Source organism: Hippoglossus hippoglossus, chromosome 5, assembly GCF_009819705.1.
Source record: "Hippoglossus hippoglossus isolate fHipHip1 chromosome 5, fHipHip1.pri, whole genome shotgun sequence".
In the NCBI taxonomy this organism is placed as follows: Eukaryota; Metazoa; Chordata; class Actinopteri; order Pleuronectiformes; family Pleuronectidae; genus Hippoglossus; species Hippoglossus hippoglossus.
The window spans coordinates 4,943,432-4,965,272 of NC_047155.1; the positions used below are offsets into that span (position 1 = coordinate 4,943,432).

At 42.3% G+C, this 21,841-nt stretch overlaps 2 protein-coding genes across 4 annotated transcripts; one reads left to right on the forward strand and one right to left on the reverse strand.

Annotated features, from left to right (window-relative positions):
- Positions 1–2,881: 2,881 nt before the first annotated feature.
- Positions 2,882–10,547, forward strand: trib3 (tribbles pseudokinase 3). Of its 2 annotated transcripts, XR_004613779.1 has the most exons (5): positions 2,946–3,483; positions 6,982–7,260; positions 7,380–7,672; positions 7,803–8,379; positions 8,755–10,547. XR_004613779.1 is itself a non-coding variant. In XM_034584619.1 (4 exons), the coding sequence occupies exons 2-4, from the start codon at positions 6,982–6,984 to the stop codon at positions 8,284–8,286; spliced, it is 1,056 nt and encodes a 351-aa protein (XP_034440510.1). In that variant the 5' UTR covers positions 2,882–3,483; the 3' UTR covers positions 8,287–10,547. The 2 variants fall into 2 exon arrangements, 1 of the variants encoding a protein (XP_034440510.1); XM_034584619.1 differs by having other exon boundaries at positions 2,882–3,483; positions 7,803–10,547.
- A 389-nt stretch (positions 10,548–10,936) lies between these two features.
- Positions 10,937–21,183, reverse strand: atrip (ATR interacting protein). Of its 2 annotated transcripts, none has more exons than XM_034584612.1 (17): positions 20,847–21,183; positions 19,775–20,109; positions 19,460–19,545; positions 18,525–18,695; positions 18,331–18,443; positions 17,740–17,897; positions 17,567–17,668; positions 17,198–17,303; positions 16,428–16,613; positions 15,460–15,724; positions 15,288–15,341; positions 14,830–15,020; positions 12,765–12,901; positions 12,445–12,536; positions 12,126–12,212; positions 11,768–12,044; positions 10,937–11,394 (listed from the first exon to the last, which is right to left on the reverse strand). In XM_034584612.1, exons 2-17 carry the CDS (start codon positions 20,106–20,108, stop codon positions 11,327–11,329), a joined length of 2,427 nt encoding a protein of 808 aa, XP_034440503.1. In that variant the 5' UTR covers position 20,109; positions 20,847–21,183; the 3' UTR covers positions 10,937–11,326. The 2 variants fall into 2 exon arrangements, with proteins under 2 accessions (XP_034440503.1, XP_034440504.1); XM_034584613.1 differs by having other exon boundaries at positions 21,120–21,166.
- Between the last annotated feature and the right edge of the window lie 658 nt (positions 21,184–21,841).

The window sequence follows — 21,841 nt, forward strand, 5'->3', positions numbered from 1 at the left end:
GTGTTATGAGTGTTGTTCCCGCTCAGTGTGTGTTCTTCTGGCAGGCCGTAATTGAGTCAGACACTTGGCCTCTGATTTCATCACGTCGGTTATGAAAGAGACAGTAAAGTTTCATATGCACAAACACACACGCACACACACACAGACACACACAGACACACAACACACACACACACACACACACACACACACACACACACATGCATGCAGAGAGCAGTGTTCCTGCTCCTCTGTTTCTTCAATATTTCATCATGTGGCGTAAAAACACGCCAACCGAGTGGAGATAACCTGCTCCCTGTGTGTGTGCATTGTGTGTGTGTGTGTGTGTGTGTGTGTGTGTGTGTGTGTGTGTGTGTGTGTGTGTGTGTGTGTGTGTGTGTGTGTAACCAGGTCAGTCAGGCTCTTTACCTGTTGCTTGTAATCTGTCCAATCGTAGCAGAGCTGGCTACACACACTCAGGAAATCTACATAATGAAGATTTCCTGTAGAACAGTAGGTGTCTTGTTTGTTTCCTGCAGGGATTAGTCACAAGTCCATGTGTACATGGAAAGACCTGATGTGTGTGTGTGTGTGATCATTCCTGCTGTTCAGCTGGCTGTGAGTTCCTCCTGCTCATGGCTGCACAGTCAACGTGTTAATGAATCCAACGACGACCCACATTATGTTTTATTTTCTCCTCTGGCAGGTGAAGTAAAGTGTGACCTCCACAAACAGCTGTCAACCGTGAGTCTCACTAATCTCCTGCTGTTTGCATGTTCATGAGCACGAGTTTAAAACTGAGCCACAGTTTACGTTGACTTGTTCAGTGAACTCTGAGTCGAGAAATCATAAAATGCACTGAACACGTGCTCTTATCTTTTTACAGCTTCAAGGCAGAGATTATATATTGATATAATCTACATCAAGTGTGAGGCAGCATTAGTTTAAAGTCTTTATACAAACTGATAAACTGACACTAATATCTCTTTATTGAATATACAGTAAGTACAGTGACACAGTCAAACAAACTCTGGAGGAAAAGATACAGACAGTTAGGCAACGAACGTTCAAAGACCTTCTCTGGATGTGAAGCTCCTCCACATCCAGAGTCCTGTATCTCACCGTGAGGAAGGTTGTTGAGGAAAGACGAAGGTGGAAACCTGAGTGAAAGATGGAGAAAGGAGTTTTTATTTGCTACCTGATTAAACTGGAGATATTCCGCTGGATTTAAAAAATGTTCATGGTTATTTTGCAGAATTTCATACTTTCATTTATGAGCATTTTACCTGCAGCGATCGCCAGGTTGATTTCCGTCTACCCCTTCGTTTTCAGGGGCGTCCTGAATACACTAAGGTTGAATAAGGAATAAAGACCCAGAATGACAGATTAATCATTTTATTGGTGAAGAAGAAAGAAACTCTGCCGTCGTGTTGCAGCGATCGACTGAGCAGATTCCAAAGGTTTGTAAAGTTCCATTCATATAATCATAGGGCCCTGGTTGAAAAACACCAGAAATATATACCCTTACAGACGGCGAAAACAAATTCCCCAACCGGTTTCCTCTGCCTACATCTGAGCCTCGGAATGCACCTCTGTTTATTTACCTCCATGCACGATTCAGTGGGCGTGGAAATAAAAACAATCCTGTTCATCTTCATAATCCTCATTCAACCCACGAGACCGATCCACGATGTTTTGGCTTCATTTCTCGATAGTGGGAGGAAGCGGAGACGTCCATCTTTATATTCAGTCTATGCTCTGACCTCACAGAACAGGCACTGATGCATTTAGGCGACAAATTCTTTAACATTATGTGTTGTGTATATAAACTGGAGACGATAATCTGCCTCTAAAATCACATTAAAGTTGAATCACATTAAAGTTGAATCAGACACTGATCAGTACTGAACCGTATAGATGTTATTTTCTTGCATCTATGTATGTTGAGGTTTGCTTTGTTTGTTTGTCTGTTAGTTTGCAGGATTACGCACAAACTATACTCACCCAATCTCAATTTAATTTTGCTGAGGGGTTTGATGGGATCCAGGACAGAACCGCTTTAATTTTGGTGTGGATCTGGTTCAGGGGTCGGATCAAGGATATATATATATTTTTTTTTACTTTCTATCACATTGTCCGTTTTTCAACATTTTCGCTGATATTGCAGAAAATAATTCATGGATCTGTTTAGGAAACTGATAGTTATGAGTTTGTGCAATTTGCAAAGTGGCCTCTTTTATTTGGTGCAGATCCAAATGAAATCAGGATCTAGGGAATTGAAATGTAATTTAATAAGATTACTGTTGGGCCTTGTAGGAGCTATGTACTCAACTGAGAGCCATTCTAGTTAATTAATATAAATTATAATTTTATTACATTTATGTTGTACATTTAATTCAATTTTACCTGTCTGTTTCTTTTCATTCTATTTATTCTAATTGTTATATTATTATTATCCCATTTTATTTATCTTTTGCTTTTCTTTTTATTATTTTTATTGTTATTACAGCCTTTTAAATCTATTTTTCTGCATTGGATGCATATGAATTTGAGAGCTACGAGTTAATATAATTATTATATGTTTTGTTCTCCTTTTTCTGTACTTAAATGTACTTTATTTTGTCTTATTATTGGAGTTAAATATTTATTTAATTTTTCTCTGTTACTTTAAATCTATTTTATGGTATTTTACAGTCAGAATTGTTTTCATTTTGTTTCATTTTCAGTTGTGACTGACTTTAAACTGACACTAACATGTGTGAAACCTTCATGAAACCGTCATGTATGTTGTATGACCGGTTGAAACCGTCATGTATGTTGTATGACCGGTTGAAACCGTCATGTATGTAGTATGACCCTCTGTGTGTGTGTTCCTAATAAACTGCTCACTCTCTGGTTTTCTGACGACTGATCGGCTCGGGATTGCAACATCTAAACTCCGCCCCTCCGGATGACGACACCGCGGGAGGAAGCAACGTGAGAACCAAACAAACCCGAGTCGCATCCGAGTCCTCAGTCCCACTGGAGACTGTGTTCGGTTCGTGGTCCGAGGACAAGCCGAGGTCCGGAGGCTCAGAGCGGATTAAAACTGCACCGAGACCCGGGGACTGAACCTGGATCCACTTTACACCCGAGGAGACGGAGCTGGGGACTCGGCTTTGTTCGGCTGCGTTCGGCTGCTGCTCCGGATTCTAGTTGAAAAAAAAACAACAACTCCCCAAATAAGCTTATTTCTAAGGAAAAGTTCGATTCGTATTTATTAGTTTGAATGTGAAGCAAACTTTGAGGTTTGTTTTTGAGTCAGAGGAGGAAGCAGCTGGATGAGTGACTGACGACAGGTTGCGCAACAGACGCAATAATAAACTGAGACAAAGACTCAGAGCTGCAGCTTCTAGTTTGTTGGTTGTACACGGACTCGCACGGACCAACAAGCCCGCACACACCTCACTGCTGCCGGGGCCACAGGCTGCTGCTGCCCCCTCCACCCTCCACCAGCAACTCAAGGTAACACTGAAACAAAACTACTACTCTGATCACTTATTATAGTAACAGTTACACAGGGAGTAAGTGTTGTCGTGCAGGTAAAATATAATTATCAAGTTATCAAGTTGTCAATATTTAGTTTCCTGATTAATTGATATTAATAATCCAATGATAAAAACTGCAGAACTAATCCAGTACATATCTTTATTGTTTTCATACAGTATATAATAGTTTGTATTCTATTTTCCTTACATTTAAGCATAGCATGTTCCTTATTATTACTTGCTGACTCTTGCTGATGTAATATTGCACATTTCCTCATTGTGGGACTAATACTGGATTTTCTTATCTTCTCTTATCTTATTATCTGAATCGTGGTTCTAAGTTAATAACAACAAAACAAAACAAACTACAATATCATTTTCATCAATATAACAAAAGCTGAAAAGCTTTCTTTCCTCAGTTCAGTCCAGATCTACAACACAGAATTGATCCAACTTAGATTTTTTAAATACTTTGACATTTCTCATTAAAATTATTGCTTTCAACTGATGAGAGTTTTTTTTTCATGTTGATCTGTTTTGAAACATATCATCCAGCTCCAGTTTGTCACATTGTTTTGTTTGTTAAATCGGCAAAGTACCGCAGCTGTCACACAGAATACAGTCATAGACAGTCATACAGAAAATATATTACTTCCTGAGTACAGTTTTTAAAAACTCTCTATATCTCTCAGTTTTACGTTTATTCTTAACTTCAAAAACAAGTTGTTTGACAAACCAGTTAATAAAAGGCTTGTTTTGTTGAGTTGACGTTGAGTAGAAGATGTATTTCAAAAAGTTACCGGTATGATTACCCATCAACACCTCCATTGTTTTATTATCAGAGCCTGAGGGAGGACACCTATAATAAAAACTATGACATTACTGTCAGACATTAAGAAAAAGATATTTAGGGGGAAAATAAATAAATAAAAAGTCTGATCAGAGCATCAATACTTTTTACAAATATAAGTCACACAAACACTTCATCACAAGGAATCACAATTTAGACAGATATCACAAACTTTACAATATTTACTGTCAAATACAGCAAAACTTACAAGAAGAAAATATCCAGAGTCAAGTGAAACTCTCGGTTAAAACGTTTGTTAGAGTTTTTGTTGAAGTCAGAATCAGAACCAGTGAAATCGCCTCGTGAGCATGAGACCAACCCTGAGTAGTTCCTGTCTTTGTTTTCAAAACCCAGCTCTGTTCACATCCGGCGACTGAGGAGAAAAAACCTAACTTCACTGAAATCATTTTCGGTTTTGGTTTTGTGACCTTCTCATGCAGGAAGTAGCCATTAGAGGCTGTGACCATAAAAGGATGAACAGGACTCAGACAGGCGCCGACATTCAAAAGTTGATTGGCCGTTATTATTCAACTTCCTCACAACCAGAGCTGCGCGGTGGCGGTGTTGTTTTGTTGCCTCAAATCCTGCGTCGGCCGCGTGCTCTCTGTGTTTGCACGTTCTCCTCAAGTGGGTTTTTTTCCTGCTTCCTCCCGCAGCCCAAACACGTGCAGACCTGGGGTCAGGGCTCTAAATAGTCGTGAACGTGAGTGTGAACGTTTTGTCCCTGTGATCCGCTGCTGACCTGTCGAGGGTGAACTCGCTCCCGCTCTACCCTTGACCCGTGAAGAATAAGCAGTGCAGACGATGGACGGATTAACTGAAGCTTCTGACCTGCAGGATTTCATACAATGCACTGCTGTCACGTGATTGGCCGATTGCTTCCAGGAACTGTTCCAGAAACTAAAAATATCTCGTCCAAAATCCAACTGAGATTCGCTAAAACTAAAACGTGATAATTCTGATAATTTGGCTCACTACATATGTTTGGATAAAACAGTTGTTAGCTCCCTTTGCTGCACTTGAATTTCCCATAAGCCCCCTGGTGTTCAAACAGCCGAGCAGAGGATCGACAGCAGAGACGACGACTAAGCAGTAAAAACAAAAAAACTTCAGAGAGCTTAAATGTGGAATAAACCAAGTTACACTGACAAATATCAATTTAATTTATTGGGGAGTTGTAGTTTTTTTTATTGGTCATTAAGTAGTCTTGGATTGTGGAGGCCAGTTTGTCTCAGAATACCCAAAGTATATAAATAGACCCAGGACCACAACATTTTGTATGGTTTTCATAGAGTGAACGCTGAGTGAGAGATTGCCCAGAGCTACAGCGGCAGCACAGAGCAGCAGCCAAGTTCCAGGAGAACTGAGTTTAGTCTCTGTTTCGGTCTGACGGTCGGACCTCCCATTGTACAGTCACAGAGATGACACATCAACCAGCAGATTCACTGTGTGTGTGTGTGTTGGAGAATGACGTTGCCACGGTGACGCCGTGACTCAGGTTGTGTCACCAGAGTGAAAGCAGCGTTGGGCAACATCAGGTTTCCACACAGCGTTGCCACGGCAGCTCCGGGCTCTGAAAAACTTTATTTAAGACAAACTCTTTTTACTGCGTGTGTGTGCGTGTGTGTGAGGGGGGGAGGGTGTGTGTGTGTGTGTGTGTGTGTGTGTGTTGACTGTATTTAAAGCCTGTTTAAACTATAAACTGTTGTCCTCTGATGCAACGATCTGAAAGCTGAAGCGTCTGTCAGCTTACAGGAAGTTGCATCATGAAGCCTATAGACACGTTAACAGTAACATGAGCAGCGGAGACAGAAACACACTGAAATGTGATACTGGTATAACTCTTATTAATGTATGGGTGTGTCTCTGTGTGTCTGTGTGTGTCTGTGTGTGTGTCTCTGTGTGTGTGCGTCCTGTTGCCGCATCTGACAGAACTCACGAGCTGCTCACCTGACAGGCCAGAGAGTTTTAAATGTTTAACATGTCACTCAAGGACCCAACAATCCTGCACATGATTGTCTTTTTCTTGTAGTGGAATTAAAAAAGGAAGTGGTCTGATGAACTAAATGACTTCAATGAAACATATATATATATGTATATATAACAACACAGAATATGTCAAGTAGAAAGGCTGCAGTTAAACAACAATACAGAACAGTTGTGTGGGACGGAAGGAATCTCAAATTATAGATCACACTAATAGATGTCAGGCCACTAAATATATTAAAGATCTAGATCTGTGCATTATTCTATTCCTGAGGGTTTTTTCATCAAGATTCATGAACTATTCTGTAGGAAAACAACAAAAATGTAAAACAAAATTAGTGTTAAAGTGATAAAAAGTCCTGGATTTGCCGTTTTATCCACATCTGGACCGATATTGAATGAGTTCCTCCCTGATACAACTTCCTTTGTGTAATCCTGCGAACTAATAAACTATCAGACTAACAGACAGGGGTGGAAACATAACCTCCATGGAGGAGGTCAATATAAATACATCTGAGCTACACTGTGAATAAGAAGCAGAAGATTCAGATTAATCATCGTGGCTCCGCTGACATTTCTTAGTTATTATTCAATGGTATTAATTAACCTGATGATGTCACTTGTCTCCTCCAATCACAGATGAGCATGAGCGTGGCCACAGCCCGATCCCAAATCTGTCTGAAGAGGTTATTGGACGAGCCCCAGGATAATTTTCTGAAATGCAAACGACAACGCCTGGCCCCGCCCCCTCTGGCGCCCGGTCTGTCACCCTGCGTAAGTCCCAGTATCCACGCCCCCAAGTCGAGCCACAGCGAATCTCCATCCAGAGTCGGCTCGTACTTCCTGTTTGAACGCTGTGAGGGGGAGGAGACTTACAGGGCCGTGCACGAGCACACGCAACAGCAGTACACTTGCCAGGTAACACACACACACACACACACACACACAAACACACACACACACACACACACAATGAAGTATTTAGTGTCAATAACTGTTACCATGTTGCCCTAACTGTCCGGTTGCCATGGTTACAGATACGTCCTCTGCGTGGCTACCAGGAGCAGTTGGCTGCCTACGCTCGCATAGGTCACCACGACAACATCTGCGGCCTGCAGGACGTGGTGATTGGCCAGGACAGCGTGTACATCTTCCTGCCCGGTCACCATGGCGACATGCACGCGCATGTGCGAAGCAGGAAGCGCCTGGGCGAGGAGGAGGCGGGACTTCTCTTCGGCCAGATGCTAAACGCAGTGATGCACTGCCATCACCACGGGGTCGTGCTGAGAGACCTGAAGCTGCGTAGGTTCGTCTTCACCGACAGATACAGGTGAGGAGCAGATACTCAACAAAATACTACTGATACTACAGAGTACTCACACAGACAACAGCTAACAGCTGTATCTGTCGTACTGGTGAAAGAAACAAGTAGATTAAAACTGATCTGTCTCCTCCTGCAGGACTCGCCTCGCCCTGCTCGGCCTTGACGACTGTGTCGTCCTTCACGGCAACAATAACGACGACTCTCTGACGGACAGACACGGCTGTCCTGCTTACGTCGGCCCCGAGCTGCTGACCAATGGGAAGGGCTCATACTCTGGACGCGCCGCAGACATCTGGAGCCTGGGCGTGTCTCTGTACACCATGCTGATTGGACGATACCCGTTTCAGGACACGCAGCCCGCCGCGCTCTTCGCCAAGATCCGCCTTGGCACCTTCACTGTTCCCGACTGGCTGTCGCCTCGGGCCAAGTGTCTGATCGGCTGCATGTTGAGGAAGTCGCCTGAAGAGAGACTGGAGGCGTCGGAGCTGCTGATGCACCCGTGGCTGACCAATCCCTTCACGCCACATCACAGCGTTCACAAGACGCAGCACGTCTCACACACACAGAATAAACAAGAGGACGATGACCAGGTGGTCCCAACATGGACTCAAAAACACTAACACACACACACACACGTTTGTACTTCTATACTTGTGAGGACCTTCACTGAAAACACCCCTAACACTAACTTTAACATCACAACAAAAAAATAAGCTCCTTTCTGACTTTCACCGTGACGACGCTTTCACACCAAATCTGTTTGGTTCAGTTAACACGAGGTTACAGGACCATTAACTTTGCCTGTTTGGTAGGTAGGTAGTAGAGTCTGAGGGCGACTTGAAGGGGAAGAAAACTCTGAAATATTACGACAATTAGTTTGTGACATTACGAGAATAACTTGGTTCATTATCTGTGTGATTTTCAAAGAGGTTTCATAGTTTCTCAAGAAGCAGTGAGATTGATTTAAGATTTTGGAACCAGAGCGAGTGAAGCTCAACAAAAATTGAAGATTAAAATCCTCTGCTGATTGTGAGCTATTTGAAAAGTGTCCTAATCAAGTTTATTCATTTGTAATCTTATAATAATACTAATGATGAGCTTCTTCTTTGAGATCATAGAAAATATAAATACACACATAAACACAAATGCATTAAAGTGCTGCTGTCAATTACTGTACTGTGATTGGCTGCGGGTCCTGATGATGAAGCAACTGTCCATTCAAGTTAAAAGCTCTTTTCACAACTAAAAGGCAAAAACAAGTTCTTTATTTCCCCCTTTTTGGACCAAATGAACCAAACTACAGGTGTGAGAGCGACTGAAAGCTAAACCTGAATCTTCCAACAACCCAACAAAACGTCCTGCATCTGTCAAACACTCACCATGGTCCTCACAAAGATATAAATAGAAGAACACATGCAGACAGTCTGATCCTGGATTACTTGACCCTCACGTGCCTTCCTCTCTCTCTGTGGCTGCGTCTCACTTCCACCTCTGATCTGGCTCCTCCCCAAAACGCCACAGGATTCTTAACCCAGTCAGGACTAACGGTGCGTTCAGGTGCTCCTCGCCAACTCCTAATTAGTTTAATCCGAGTGTTAACCAGGGAGAATCTGAGTTGTGTCAGCAGTTTAACAGCAAACATCCATCCAACCTCCATCTGTGAGTGTGTTTACATGCACGGAACCACTGGTTATATTCTGCATTTTCACCGTCTTCAGCAAATCCCATAAAAAGACCAAAACCCGACAATAAATCAACTCCTGTGGACACAGTGCAGCCAAAGTCTGACGTCTCATTGTGTATAAACTATTAAAAACACATCAGTGAGTCACAGCTTCGCACACACGTTCCTTCATTCCAACAAATATGGGGTTTCGTCGTTTATTTTAAATCAATCCAACACACACCAACAGTCCTGCTGCTGTAAATACTCACAAGCAAATACAAGTATACAAATCCACAGCAGAATATTTACTAAAAACTACAGTGTCCAGCTCTTAATGGGAGTTAATGAGGCTTTTTAAAAGTGAAACTACATATTTTAACCACTTTTTAAGTATTTATATCCTCAGTAGCAAACAGACCCAACCAGAAAGTAAGAAGAGAAGAACTGACACAAAGTTGGTTTTGCTTTTTTTTTAAAATTTGCTGGAAATCTTGTTTCCATAGTTTTTAAACACCTGGTCTGATGGATTCACTTTCTGATGCACGGAGTTGGTGGCGACCGCCTGAACAAACCACTGTGAACACTGAAGGAGCCTGAAACCGCTTCATTCTCTCAGTATTTAACCCGCTCGCTACTTCCTCCCTGGGATTATAAGAGAAGGAGATTCAGTATTAAAATAAATCACTCCTAACTGACGTTCTTCGGAAAAACTGAAATGATTAATAACAGAAATTCACAGTCGCCAGCAAAGAGCCACAGTTAACAGTTAAGCAGAATAAAATGTATTAGTCAGCTCTGTTTTCTTAGGATAAAAGCTTCACTTGCTAATTTTGTTTCTCACCAGAACGATTATCCTGAAATAACAACCAGCTGGGTTTTTAAGTTTTCAGAGACCAAACATCTTCATCACTGTTACAATTATCATAAACTGGCTTATTTCAGATGACAGAAAGGACAGAAGTGATTTTGTTTGACAATCAAAAACGATTTCTGACCCAGTATCAGGATAACAGGACTGAATATGTTGAATCGCAGTCAGAAAACTGTTGTAATCTGGAGAGAATTGAACTGATATTCTGAAGTTTTGCGTTTCCTTTGACTAAAGCTGGACATCACGATCCCACAGAGCTGCAGCCGCCAGTTAGTTGCCTTAAACTGATAAAACTGTATGAAACACACCTCAGCTACAGCGTGAGAAAAAATAAAGATGTTTCACAAACTCCTCTGGTTCTGAGCTGGTTTTTGTTTGGTTTTCATTCATTTAATCCTGAAATTGACACGTACAGTCGGCTTTGAGCTTTTGAATTTATTCTCTTGATGCAATTACAATTATTTTCAGATTCGAGCCGAGTCCTGTGCTGATTCTGTAAGAAAACATGTCGGATGTATTTGAAACTTTCACAGGTTTGGGACATTTCTCCTTCAGTCACAGGACATACATTTAAAGTTAATTCACGAGGTCTGAGTTTAACCAATCAACAATGGTCACCCTGCAACCGACACTCATTTATGTTCAATCTGTTTTTAAATTCATCAACAGTAATTAAAAGGAAGAGAGTAGCCAAAACAATAAAAGCCTAAAAAACATGAATGCAAAGGCCAACTGCTTCATTCAAGCTTTATTTTGTAAAAATGTATTATTATTATTTATTGAACAGTTGGGTTGATAACAAAAACATGAGGTTTAGAGATGGTTTTCTTCACAACTTCTGTTGCAGGTACAGACATTAATAATTGTGGAATTATAAACAGTTCAAGCAGTGGGTGAAACCTCACTAAAAATTAAACAATCTCTGATTGTGAGACAGAAGAATGAAATTACAGCAGGTCAACCTGCTGCTGCACACGAACACAAATCATGTTTTATTGTGAAATCCCATCAGGCAGAAGATCCTGCTAGTGTTGGTTGCTTCAGTTAAGAATCCTTCACTTCCTCAGACATGTTGGACCAGAGTCTCTGTTGTGTCCTCGTGTCTGAAACGTCACATCCACTGTCAGTTGTCAGTTTCCATGTCATCGGTGTCATCACCCTCCGAGCGGCAGATTTCCTCCAGTGCCAGCTCTGACGGAAAGGAAACAGGGCGTGGAAAACATGAGTCTTTGCATCCTCCGTGATATTACATCGGACAAACAAATACTCCAGGTAAAATACCTTGTAACCAAACTGTGTGATGCAACAGGGGGCGAGCCATAAAATAACATGTTTATTATAATAAGCACTATATGCTTCTATGCTTCTATACGCTGCATGGCAGCGTATAGAAGAGCTTTATAAATGTTTATATGTGAATAGGTTACTGAGCTCGTACGGTAGAGTTTTGTGATAAGACTTTACAGAATTGTGTGTGTGTGTGTGTGTGTGTGTGTGTGTGTGTGTGTGTGTGTGTGTGTGTGTGTGTGTGTGTGTGTGTGTGTGTGTGTGTGTGTGTGTGTACCCTCGCTCTCGCTCAGCCCGGGGATCTTCTTCAGCGTATCTCGCACCGCAGGGATCACCTGGTCGTACATGTGCAGCAGCGGCCGGCAGCTCTCGGAGAAGCTTCTGTGATTCAGCAGCAGCCAGTGCAGCAGCAGCAGACACTCTCTGAGCAGAGACACCGCCGGGCTGTGCCACCACGGCAACGAGGGAGACTGAGCCGCCGAGTCTGTCGGCTCCTGAGAACCACGGAGATCCAGCCACTGGCGATGGAAAACAATCACCACTGTCTGAACCACCTGAGAGAGACAGGACACGCTCATGTTGGAAGGAGCAACACTCAGGCTCATGTCGCTATATAAAGACGCAGACAGTTTTACCTCAGTGTAACATTGACAGCTGCTGTGCTGGTGTGTGTTCCAGCTCTCCGATCTCTGAGTCATGAGTCTGCTCAACAAACGAACAACCTGAGACACAACAACCAGGACCATTAAAAAAGTCTTAGGTAAACTCTGGAGTAAAAACTGTAGCTTCACTGTGAAAGTTCAGACAAAGTAGTTCATCCAAGTCTCCTTTAGGGTTAAGATATGTCTCTGCAGTGTAAGTGCATGTGTATGTGTGTGTGTGTGTGTGTGTGTGTGTGTGTGTGTGTGTGTGTGTGTGTGTGTGTGTGTGTGTGTGTGTGTGTGTTTGTGTTACCTGCAGGTCCAACAGAATCCAGTCTTTATGTGTTGCCCGGTTGTCTGGTCGGATTCTGATATATAGGAATAACTTCAGGAAAACACAGGGGTCTAAATGAAACAAGCAAACAAACACTGTTTAAATTCAGCTTAAGATCATTTTCATTTTATTCAAAGCACATGGAGCAGAAACTATTGGAGCTAAATATAACAATCAAATGACACAGATTCAGATTCAGGTGTTGTGGAGTCAGTTCTGTCAGAGTCAGAGCTCTAGTTGCACTAGTCAGTCTGAGTCAGTGGCGTGTCGGTGCAGGAGCAGAGGTTACTCAGCCTCACCGTGCTGAGAGCAGAGCTGTCGAGCGAGTGTCTGGTGGTCGGACATCGACACGAGGACGGACACACAGTGTGTGACTGTCCGCAACCGGCTGTCTGCTGACAAACACGCACACATCACCGGTAACACACACTGCAACCTGAGAGACAGAGAGAGACACAGAGAGACACCGAGAGAGACAGAGAGAGACACAGAGAGACAGAGAGAGACCCAGAGACACAGAGAGACACAGAGAGACACAAAGAGGTTCAGTCTGACCAGTGGGGAATCAATGAAAGGACCAGTTTGTCAGTTTAGAGGTTTCTGCTGTGAAATGTAAAAATGATCCAGACGTTAACACCAGGTATTATTTTGTGTCTCCGGTGTTCACATCGAGATCTGATGGCTCACGTATCCTCCTGTCGTTTGAGCAGTTCAAAAAAACAACGACAAAAATAGATAGAGGAATAATAGAAGGAGATGTTAGTCATCTGTAACACTGTGTTATTGCTTTTCGATTTGTGTCAACCTCACTTCATCTCGGGACACGATTTTCTGTCTCAACTCGACCGAGCCCGAGAGAAAACTAAACGAGGCCAGTTTAGTTTTTTTGTGTCAGAACCAAACCGGAGTCTGATGTTTTCCCAAACTCCATAAAGCACAAGCAGCCTAATAAATCAACTGAATTGTCCAACTAACGTGACCGAGCTTCCACACACGTGTTTTTAATACCATGAGGACTCAGGAAATGGCTTTGTGTGCTGGCTGCTGATACCTCGCTGGTTTGGAACAGCCACATGTGATTAGTATTTCCACTCATGTAGCTGCTGTATGTGGACTGACAAAGCATTTGCATTTATACTTGAGCTCAATTTGAATCACGATGCATCTCTCACCACCTCCGATCGGAATCCATCGGCAATGCATCCTGGATGAATCTACACCTGTATTTTCATGCAGCAAAGCACGAGCTGACTTCAAACATCATGTAGAATCTTGTCTTTCAGGACTCTTGGTCAGTTTCTTCATTCTGACGGATGAATCATCGTCAATTCAGGAGAAAAGCCAAACCTTCGCAATACAGTTTTATGAGGAGTTCGTTTTACACAGTTTAAAAAACTAATAACGATGCACCATGTTCGCTGTGTAACCATGGAAACAAACAAGAAATTTGACCTGAATTATAAAAGGTGGTGTCGTTCTGGACGTGGATGGCATGTATTTTGTAAATTTGACTGTTACAGAATGACTCTCACACAATGTAGGTTGATCGTGCGGTGAAATCTATTCGTACATTTTTTTTAATAAACTTCCAGGGAAGTCTACAAGTGGTTTCCTGCCGCAGATCTGTCGTCAGTGGTTTCTACAGAGTTTGTGAATGACTGTGAATACCTGCGGGTAGTTTATGGTAAAGTGTTACATAACCACTGACAGTTCGTGGAACTCACTCACACTCCCTGGTCGGGCACTCCTCCACCTCCGGCAGTGTTCCACCCAGTGTTGCATCAGATGTGTGCATGTGTTTCACTGTTTACTGTGGAACATAATCTGATGAAGCCTTAACACAGAGCACGAGTGATTGTCAAGTTATGTCTTGATTTCCACGCGTATGAACACTTTCAAATAAAGCATCACATCACTTCACTGTGGATCATCGTGGTTCCACGTTAGCAGCTAGTCATCATACAGTTATTTGATCAAACCTATTGTGACCTTTGACCTCATTATGGCTGGTTGTTGTTCAAGTTGTGGATCAGACCTGAATGTCTGCTGTCAGTCTTCCTATTATCCAATTCAATTTTAATACTTATCATCTTTAATTATATCTTAATTTTTAATGATTTTAAAAAATTAAGTTTCCACAGGCTTATGATTTACCAGTGCCACTCTCATCATCTGGTTGTTATAAGTTCTGTCCACTAGAGGGCATACCAACATTAGGTTACCAATAAACATTTGCCATTACCAACAGGTTGAGGTTATTAACTTCTAACTTAACTAATCTTCAGCAGTGAAAATGATCTGTTGACGCTCATTTTGAAAACATACTGTGTCTAGGTGTGTGTCTGTGTGTCTCTGTTTGTGTACCTGTCAGTGTGTGTCGCAGGCGTCCTCTCAATCAGGACACACAGTGTCTTCATGGCGCTGAGGACAAGCTCCTCCTTCAGTGAGCTGCCGCTGTCGCCACCAGCACCAGCTCCTGTTTCACACAGACGCAACACGGACTGAAGCAAGGCCTTCTGGGAGCACAGACCCGCACCTGCAGCAGATGGCTCAGTCTACAACCAGAGGCAGAAAGAAAAGTAAGGAATTCATTGAAATGTTTTTCTTAAAGAGGGAATTCAAGTTAAAAATCTCTGTCCAGGAAATTACAGATTTTAAGACAAAGACAAAACAAATGTGAAGCTTTATTTCTTAAAGTTGATGATTCGATGTCTCCACCTTTGATGTGATGAAGGCAAGAAGGGAAAGTTCATTAAGTTAAATACAGTACAAGGAAGTTAAAAGTGAGGGAGCAGGTGTGAGTCGTTCATCTGTGCGTTCACCTTGTCGTCTGTGACTCTGCTCTGACTCTCTTTTGACAAAACAGTCTCCACCACCTGGGGAGCAGCACAAGGGTCAAAGGTCAACTACGCCACAGGAAAATCATCATGAAGTCTGTTAACTGTGAACAAACAACATCACCAAAGCCTAAAATACAAAGAAGGTAATCATCACCTCATCACTGTGGGCCAGCAGCAGGTAGAGGAGTCGCAGGGAAGCCAAACCAGTGTCCTCCACGCTGAAACCAGACAAACCATCCTCCTCAAGTCGTCCCAGTCCAGCAGTGGGAGCAGCACGGCCTGCTGGGAGGGAGCTGCTAGCTGCAGAGCCCGAACCACGGCTGCCAGTCGAGTTGGAATGAAGCGAGTCAAGAGTCTGACAGAGTCGAGACAGGTGAAGGTCGAGCAGAGGGAGGAGCAGGACGGCACCAGGACATGACCTGAAAACAAAGTTTGACTTTATTGAGCTCAGATAATTCTTAGTTGCTCAAATCAGATAATCACTGACCCTATATTTGTGTCAGTGGTTCACAAATGTTAAAAATAGCAAGACTTTTTCATAGAGATTAGGCAACGACCTATATCAACCCACACACCACACACACAGATCTGTTCCATTCATCTTGTTTCTGCAGTTGTTTACCCTCCACTCACAGTGGTTAGTAAAGATATTGATCTGTATTAAAAAGGAACAGGAAAACTCATATTTTACATTGATGTGACAACCGGCTACTGTGAACTATCCTGTAATCAGCTGCCACAAAACTGCATATCAATACTTTTGGTACTTTGGCCTCATTTTTATATGGTGAAAAATTGTCAACAATAAACAGCATAAAAACTAAAATGAATAAATGTATATAGATTTTTTTTTTTTCACTTTCTTGCAAGATAAAAAGCATTTTTTAACAATTTTTGTTTTCTCAGAGAATAGTTAACGGATCTTGAGACAAATCAGGCGTATTAAGGGGACTGATATTTATGTGTGTATGTGAAATCTGGTGCTGTCACACGTTTGGCCAGCAGAGGGCTCTGCTGTCCACAGCTTTAAATGAGTCAGTACAACATCATCTGTTCTTCAGTGAGCAGCAGATGTTGATGATGACAGTTTGTAGAGTTTGATCAGAGCAGCTGTGACTCTACCTGCTGTTTCTGCTGCTGCCGCCTGCAGCTGCTGATGGGCTTTGACTGAGCAGGTTGAGTCCGGTTACAGCCAGACTCTGGACCGGACTCAGAGCAGCTCTGGTGGGGCCGACTCCACTGACACCTGCTGCTGCTGCTGCTGCTGCTGCAGCATCAGAGTGGAGCAACAAACCTGCAGACAGCACACTGAACACAAGACGTACGACACAACACACGAAACAAGAACACATCAGCAAGAGTTTTATAACAGTTCAACTTCTCTGTGCTTCAGCAGGGATGTGCAGCCACCACTGGTCCAACTGTCACTAACAGTATCATTATATACATTATATATATATATATTTACTATATCAAGTCAAAATGAGTCCTACGAAAGATTAGGAACAGAAACAAAATTAAATTTTTAATTTAAAAACGTCTGTTTTGGTGGATTTGGCGACCCCATGTGGTGAGTGCCGGTTGTATCATGTGATGAGAACACATTTATGATACAGTAGAAGCTGAAGTGATCATAAAACAAACACACTTCTTCGTGGAGGTTTTACCGCAGCTGGAAAACAAAGCTCTGCACTACTGCCTCAAAACAAACATTTGTTTTATCAGCGTATCAGTCTTCACTTACGCTTACTGCCCAGGTGAATAATATCCTCAAAAGTATATTATGCATTTTAAAAAACAGTTTTTAAACCAATCAAGACAATGACGATATCCATGAGTAACTAACCAGTGAACCCCTCTCGTCCTGTTTGTTCTACGTGCCGGGTGTTTACCTGGATGTTGAGTGGAGCTCTGTCAGACTCATAGAAAGCAGGTGAGAGAGGCTGAGGCTGCTGGGAGACAGAGGATGCTGCAGTAACAACCCCAGCAGGACGCCACCTGGTGGAGAGCACAGAAAACAGATCTTCCATGACACTGTTGGATTTGTGGAGGAGGAACAGTTTTCCTTACTCATCGATGTGAAAGAGCGTATCCAATGTCTATATTTGAATCCTGTATATCAGTAATGTAATTAATGGATAACTCACTTTAAATGTGTGTTATTTAGATGTGAGTGTGTTGAGTCTGTAGTTTGTGACTATTATGAAACAAATAAATGCGTTTCTATTTACATTAAACCATTAGATGAGGTGCTGGCTGACCTTGGTGCTGCAGGTGAGCAGGTCTGACAGAGGAGAACGGGTCTGGGCGAGACACTTCATGTCTGTTGTCACCAGATCTGCTGTGGGACGCCGTTCTCTCTCCTGAAACACACACAGCTGTCAATCAAAATGTTTAGATCTTTGAACATCTGCTCCACCTCCATGTGACTCACCGTCTCTCCTTGTTTTTATCGGCGTTTTCACTGGTGTCACTCTGGTCGGGAGCTGGGCTCCAAACGTCTCCTTGGTGATGAAACCATTTCCTGCCGGAGAGGAGGAGCTGCTGCCGCTCCCATGATGCGACTGGGCGAGGGAGCTCAGAACTTTAAAACTGAGAACAGGAGGAAAGAGAGAGAACAGCCTTTCAGGTGGGACATGGGCGGAGGACAATCAAAGTAAGTCCAGGTCACTTCAGAGGTTAAAGTGGCAAACTCTTTCATCTACTACAATGTGACCTTTGACCCCCTGACTGTTACATGTAAGGTATGAAAGGATTAACAGATGTTTCCTCGGAAGTCTAAGAGGAGTCAATACAAGGATTCCCTGAAATGCTCTGACGTCACAATTAAGTTCAGTAACTTGTCAGATTTGTTCGTGTGGATTTGGCGACACCGTGTGGTGACTGCTGGTTACGTCACGTGATTTCAGAGAAGATTAACAATATATAAACAGAGAAAAACTGCACATCATCAGTAACAGAATGAGTTTGTGTTGATAAATAAAATTAAATCCTGTTGTTAGTTATACAGATGATGAGGATTTACCTGTTACTAGTCAGTGGAGACGCCGTCTTGTTTCTGTCTGAACTGTGCAGCTTGGTCTTCATCTCATTGATCTCAGCTTCTTTAAACTGCAGCTCACACCTCAGAGACTGAACCTGCACACACACAAACGTGTCACTATCACGTTATTCTGAGGAAGGTTCTGGATTTACTGTGTGTGTGTTTCAGCTCCTCACCTTCTTGTTGAGCTCCTTCTCCTTGTCACTCTGCTCTTTCTGTCTCTGAGTCTCCTGCAGCATCTGGTTCTCTCTCTGTTTCTCCTTCTCCTGCTGAGCTGATTTCAGAGAATCCCGCAGGACACGGATCTCCCCGCTCTTCAAAACTATTTCATCCTCAACCTCCTTCAGCTGATGACACAAAGACACACACAGTGTTTTACAGCATCTGTTCTCAGCTGGTACAAGCCCCTGCTAAATTTTTTATTTTAACAAACTGACCTCACATTGCTTCCATCCTTGTTTATCGTTTCATCATCCTACAACACTTTTCTGGTGCAGACTGACATGTGTCCATAGCACCAACTATCAAAGACTGTTCAGTAATGGATATTAAACGAGAGGTCAGATTCTGGTCAGACATATTGAATATGTTGCAATAACTTTTTTTTATTACGACTTGAGAGCTGTTATCTACAAGTTATCTACCCCTTAATAAGCAGTGACATACCAGTGAGTCCGTTATTACAAGTTTAATCTGAGCAGCAGTTTAAATCCAGGGCACTTTCTCTAAAACTAAATTTTATATAAATAAATAGATCAAAAACTACCAACTATGACAGACTGAATCTTGGGGAAATGAAGCACAAGACAGGTAAAATATTTCCATCTGATAGAAATTCATGGAGTATTGGGTTTTAATATTTTACAGTGTATTTACTGTAACACCAATTGTATGTAAATATATATGTGTATGTTGTATGTATTTTAGCCGAGTCCTCTCTTTTATTTTTCTCAACCAAAATTGGGGCGTTCACTCTGGAATTTTATGAGCATGGAAATATCAAAAGACTGATTTTGTTGTTTTACTGAGTTTCCTTTCATATGATTTCTCACAGCTGCTTTCTTTACCTGCCCCACTCACCATGTGTTGAGATTTTAAAAGTTAGTCTCACCTTTCTCTTCAGATCGGCATGCTGGGCCTCGAGCTGACTATGGGTTTCCTGTCGGTCCGACCCAAACTTCTGCTGCTGCCTGTTAACTGAACACACAAAACAACAGAGCTTTGTCAACACGCTTCCACTTGACAGCTGCACACAACTGCAGAAGTTCTGACAGTATGGGAATTTACTGTGACAACCATATACTTAATTTATTTTCTGGTCCAATCTGTGTTACAACTACATTTATGGATCAATAAAACTCTTTCCCCATTCAAGGTGGAACATTTTCCCTTTCAACAGCGACGTGCAGTTTTGCTCTGAACTCACCAAGAGGCTCTCTGCTTGGTATCCCAGCATTCCCTCTGTGGCTGCTGCTGCTGCCGAACCCAAACGTGTTCTCTCTGCTCTGCTTCGTTGTGGCTCTGCTCGGAGGTTTGCTCTGCCCTGTGCACGACGGCCAGGCCGACTCCACCGGTTTGTTTTCTGGTTTAGACCCAGGCTCCGCTCCAGCAGAAGACGAGCTAAAGGCCTGCGAGGCGAGGACGTCAATTTCATCCAAGTCGTCTTGGGTGAAGTCCTCGTCATCTCCAAACGGGTCATCGAAGGCCGTCGCTACTTCATGATTTAAGCCTCGGAGGCGCTTGGTGGGAGGACAATTCATGCTTAGAGGGAAGAAGAGGAGAAGGAGGAGCAAGCACGTTAACCATCTGACAGCTCTGACCTTTGACCTCCAAACAACTGCTGGTTTACAGTTGTTTGGTCAGAGTAGGACTTCAGTCCTTACTGGCAACTTATGTAATACTATTAAGGCAGGAAGTAAATGTCAAGTATCTTGGAAAACATTTATGAAAACAGAGATAAAATCCATATTTTGTGAACATAAATCCATATTTCTTAAATATATGATATGACTCAAAGATACAAGGCTTGTCAATGTGTCCATGAATCATTAAAAATATTATATGATCAGTTCAGTTCAGCTCTGCATTAATAACAAATACAGGAATTTGGTGATTTTAGAAGAGAATAAGAGACAAATTAGAAATGACAAATGCAGTTTGTTCCAGATATACAAACCTGTCAGATATAGATATATAGAAGTTTGAATTATGGATAATGTTTTTAGGTTGACTCTCGATTTTAAGGGTTGAATCGATTCATACACAACAGATGCTTCACTTAACTTCTTAGAGTCGTTCAAAAGAGCACAAACTAACAAAGTGCTACGAACATTAATGATTCTTCAGACTTTTACAAACTGGGCTTCACTGTATTCAGCTGACTGGTGGATCCAGTTTTGACTTTGATGATCAAACGAGAGGACGAACACCGGTTCTGTCGAGGCCGAACTTTAATAAACAACCTTTCATTTCACTTCGCTAACATGTGCAACGTTTACCTTGTTTCTCTCCCGCTGCTGCAGCTGGGACTCCTGGATGGCAGTAAGCTAACAAGCTAACAAGCTAACAAGCTAACTCTCTGTGATTCCAGATGGGAGTTAGCCTGCTATGCTAGCGCAGCTCACTCCGCCCCGACGGGTTTTAAACATGAAGTAACGCTTCATTAATGATTTATCGGAGGAGTCTCATCCTTCACGTTGTCCCCGGGCTCTGAGTTAAAGGAGTTAATTAGTTGTTAACGCGTTAATAAGACGAAGAAACTCGCAGTTTAACTCTGACAGGAAACAGAGGTTCAGCCATTCACCCGCTTCGCCACCGCGGACAATCTGACCAATCAGAGAGCTGCTCTGACAAGTCAACCAATCACCGGCGCCCATGCGCTGACGTAGTTGCTCTACGGGTCGCTGTTCGAGACAAACTGTGCCAAAGGCGCAATGTGAGGGAAACACTGATTATTATTTTATTCTCCCAAAACATGAAAAATGTAGGTTTTTCAAGCGCTTCGACATTTTCTCATAGAAAATGACTGAATTTGGCTCCGGATTTACAGTGTTGGCTGTTTATTCTAAGATGCTTTTTATGTATTGTCTTGTGATTTATGTATTTGTTGGTAATTTATTTTGTATGTTCTGTATTCTTTTCTGCATTGTGTTGTTTTATATTTTGGTTGTTTGTTCTTCACATAGGTTTGTTGCATCGACATCTGCATTATATCGTTTTTTTGTATTACTTTGCAGCACCTTACAGAATACTGTACGTGTGATGTCAAATTGGTAAATATATATTTTCCGTGATTCTCGTTATTTAGACTTTAGTCCGTGCTATAAATACTAGGCTGCTATACCTGCAGCTGGTGAACTTACCTGAGCACAAAGACTAGAAATAAGGGGAAGCACCTGTGAACAGAGTTAGACAAAATCTAACACATAGACTGTAAACGGCCCACAATGAAAATGTTATATCTTGAATCTTTTTTCCAAAACTGTGAATATGG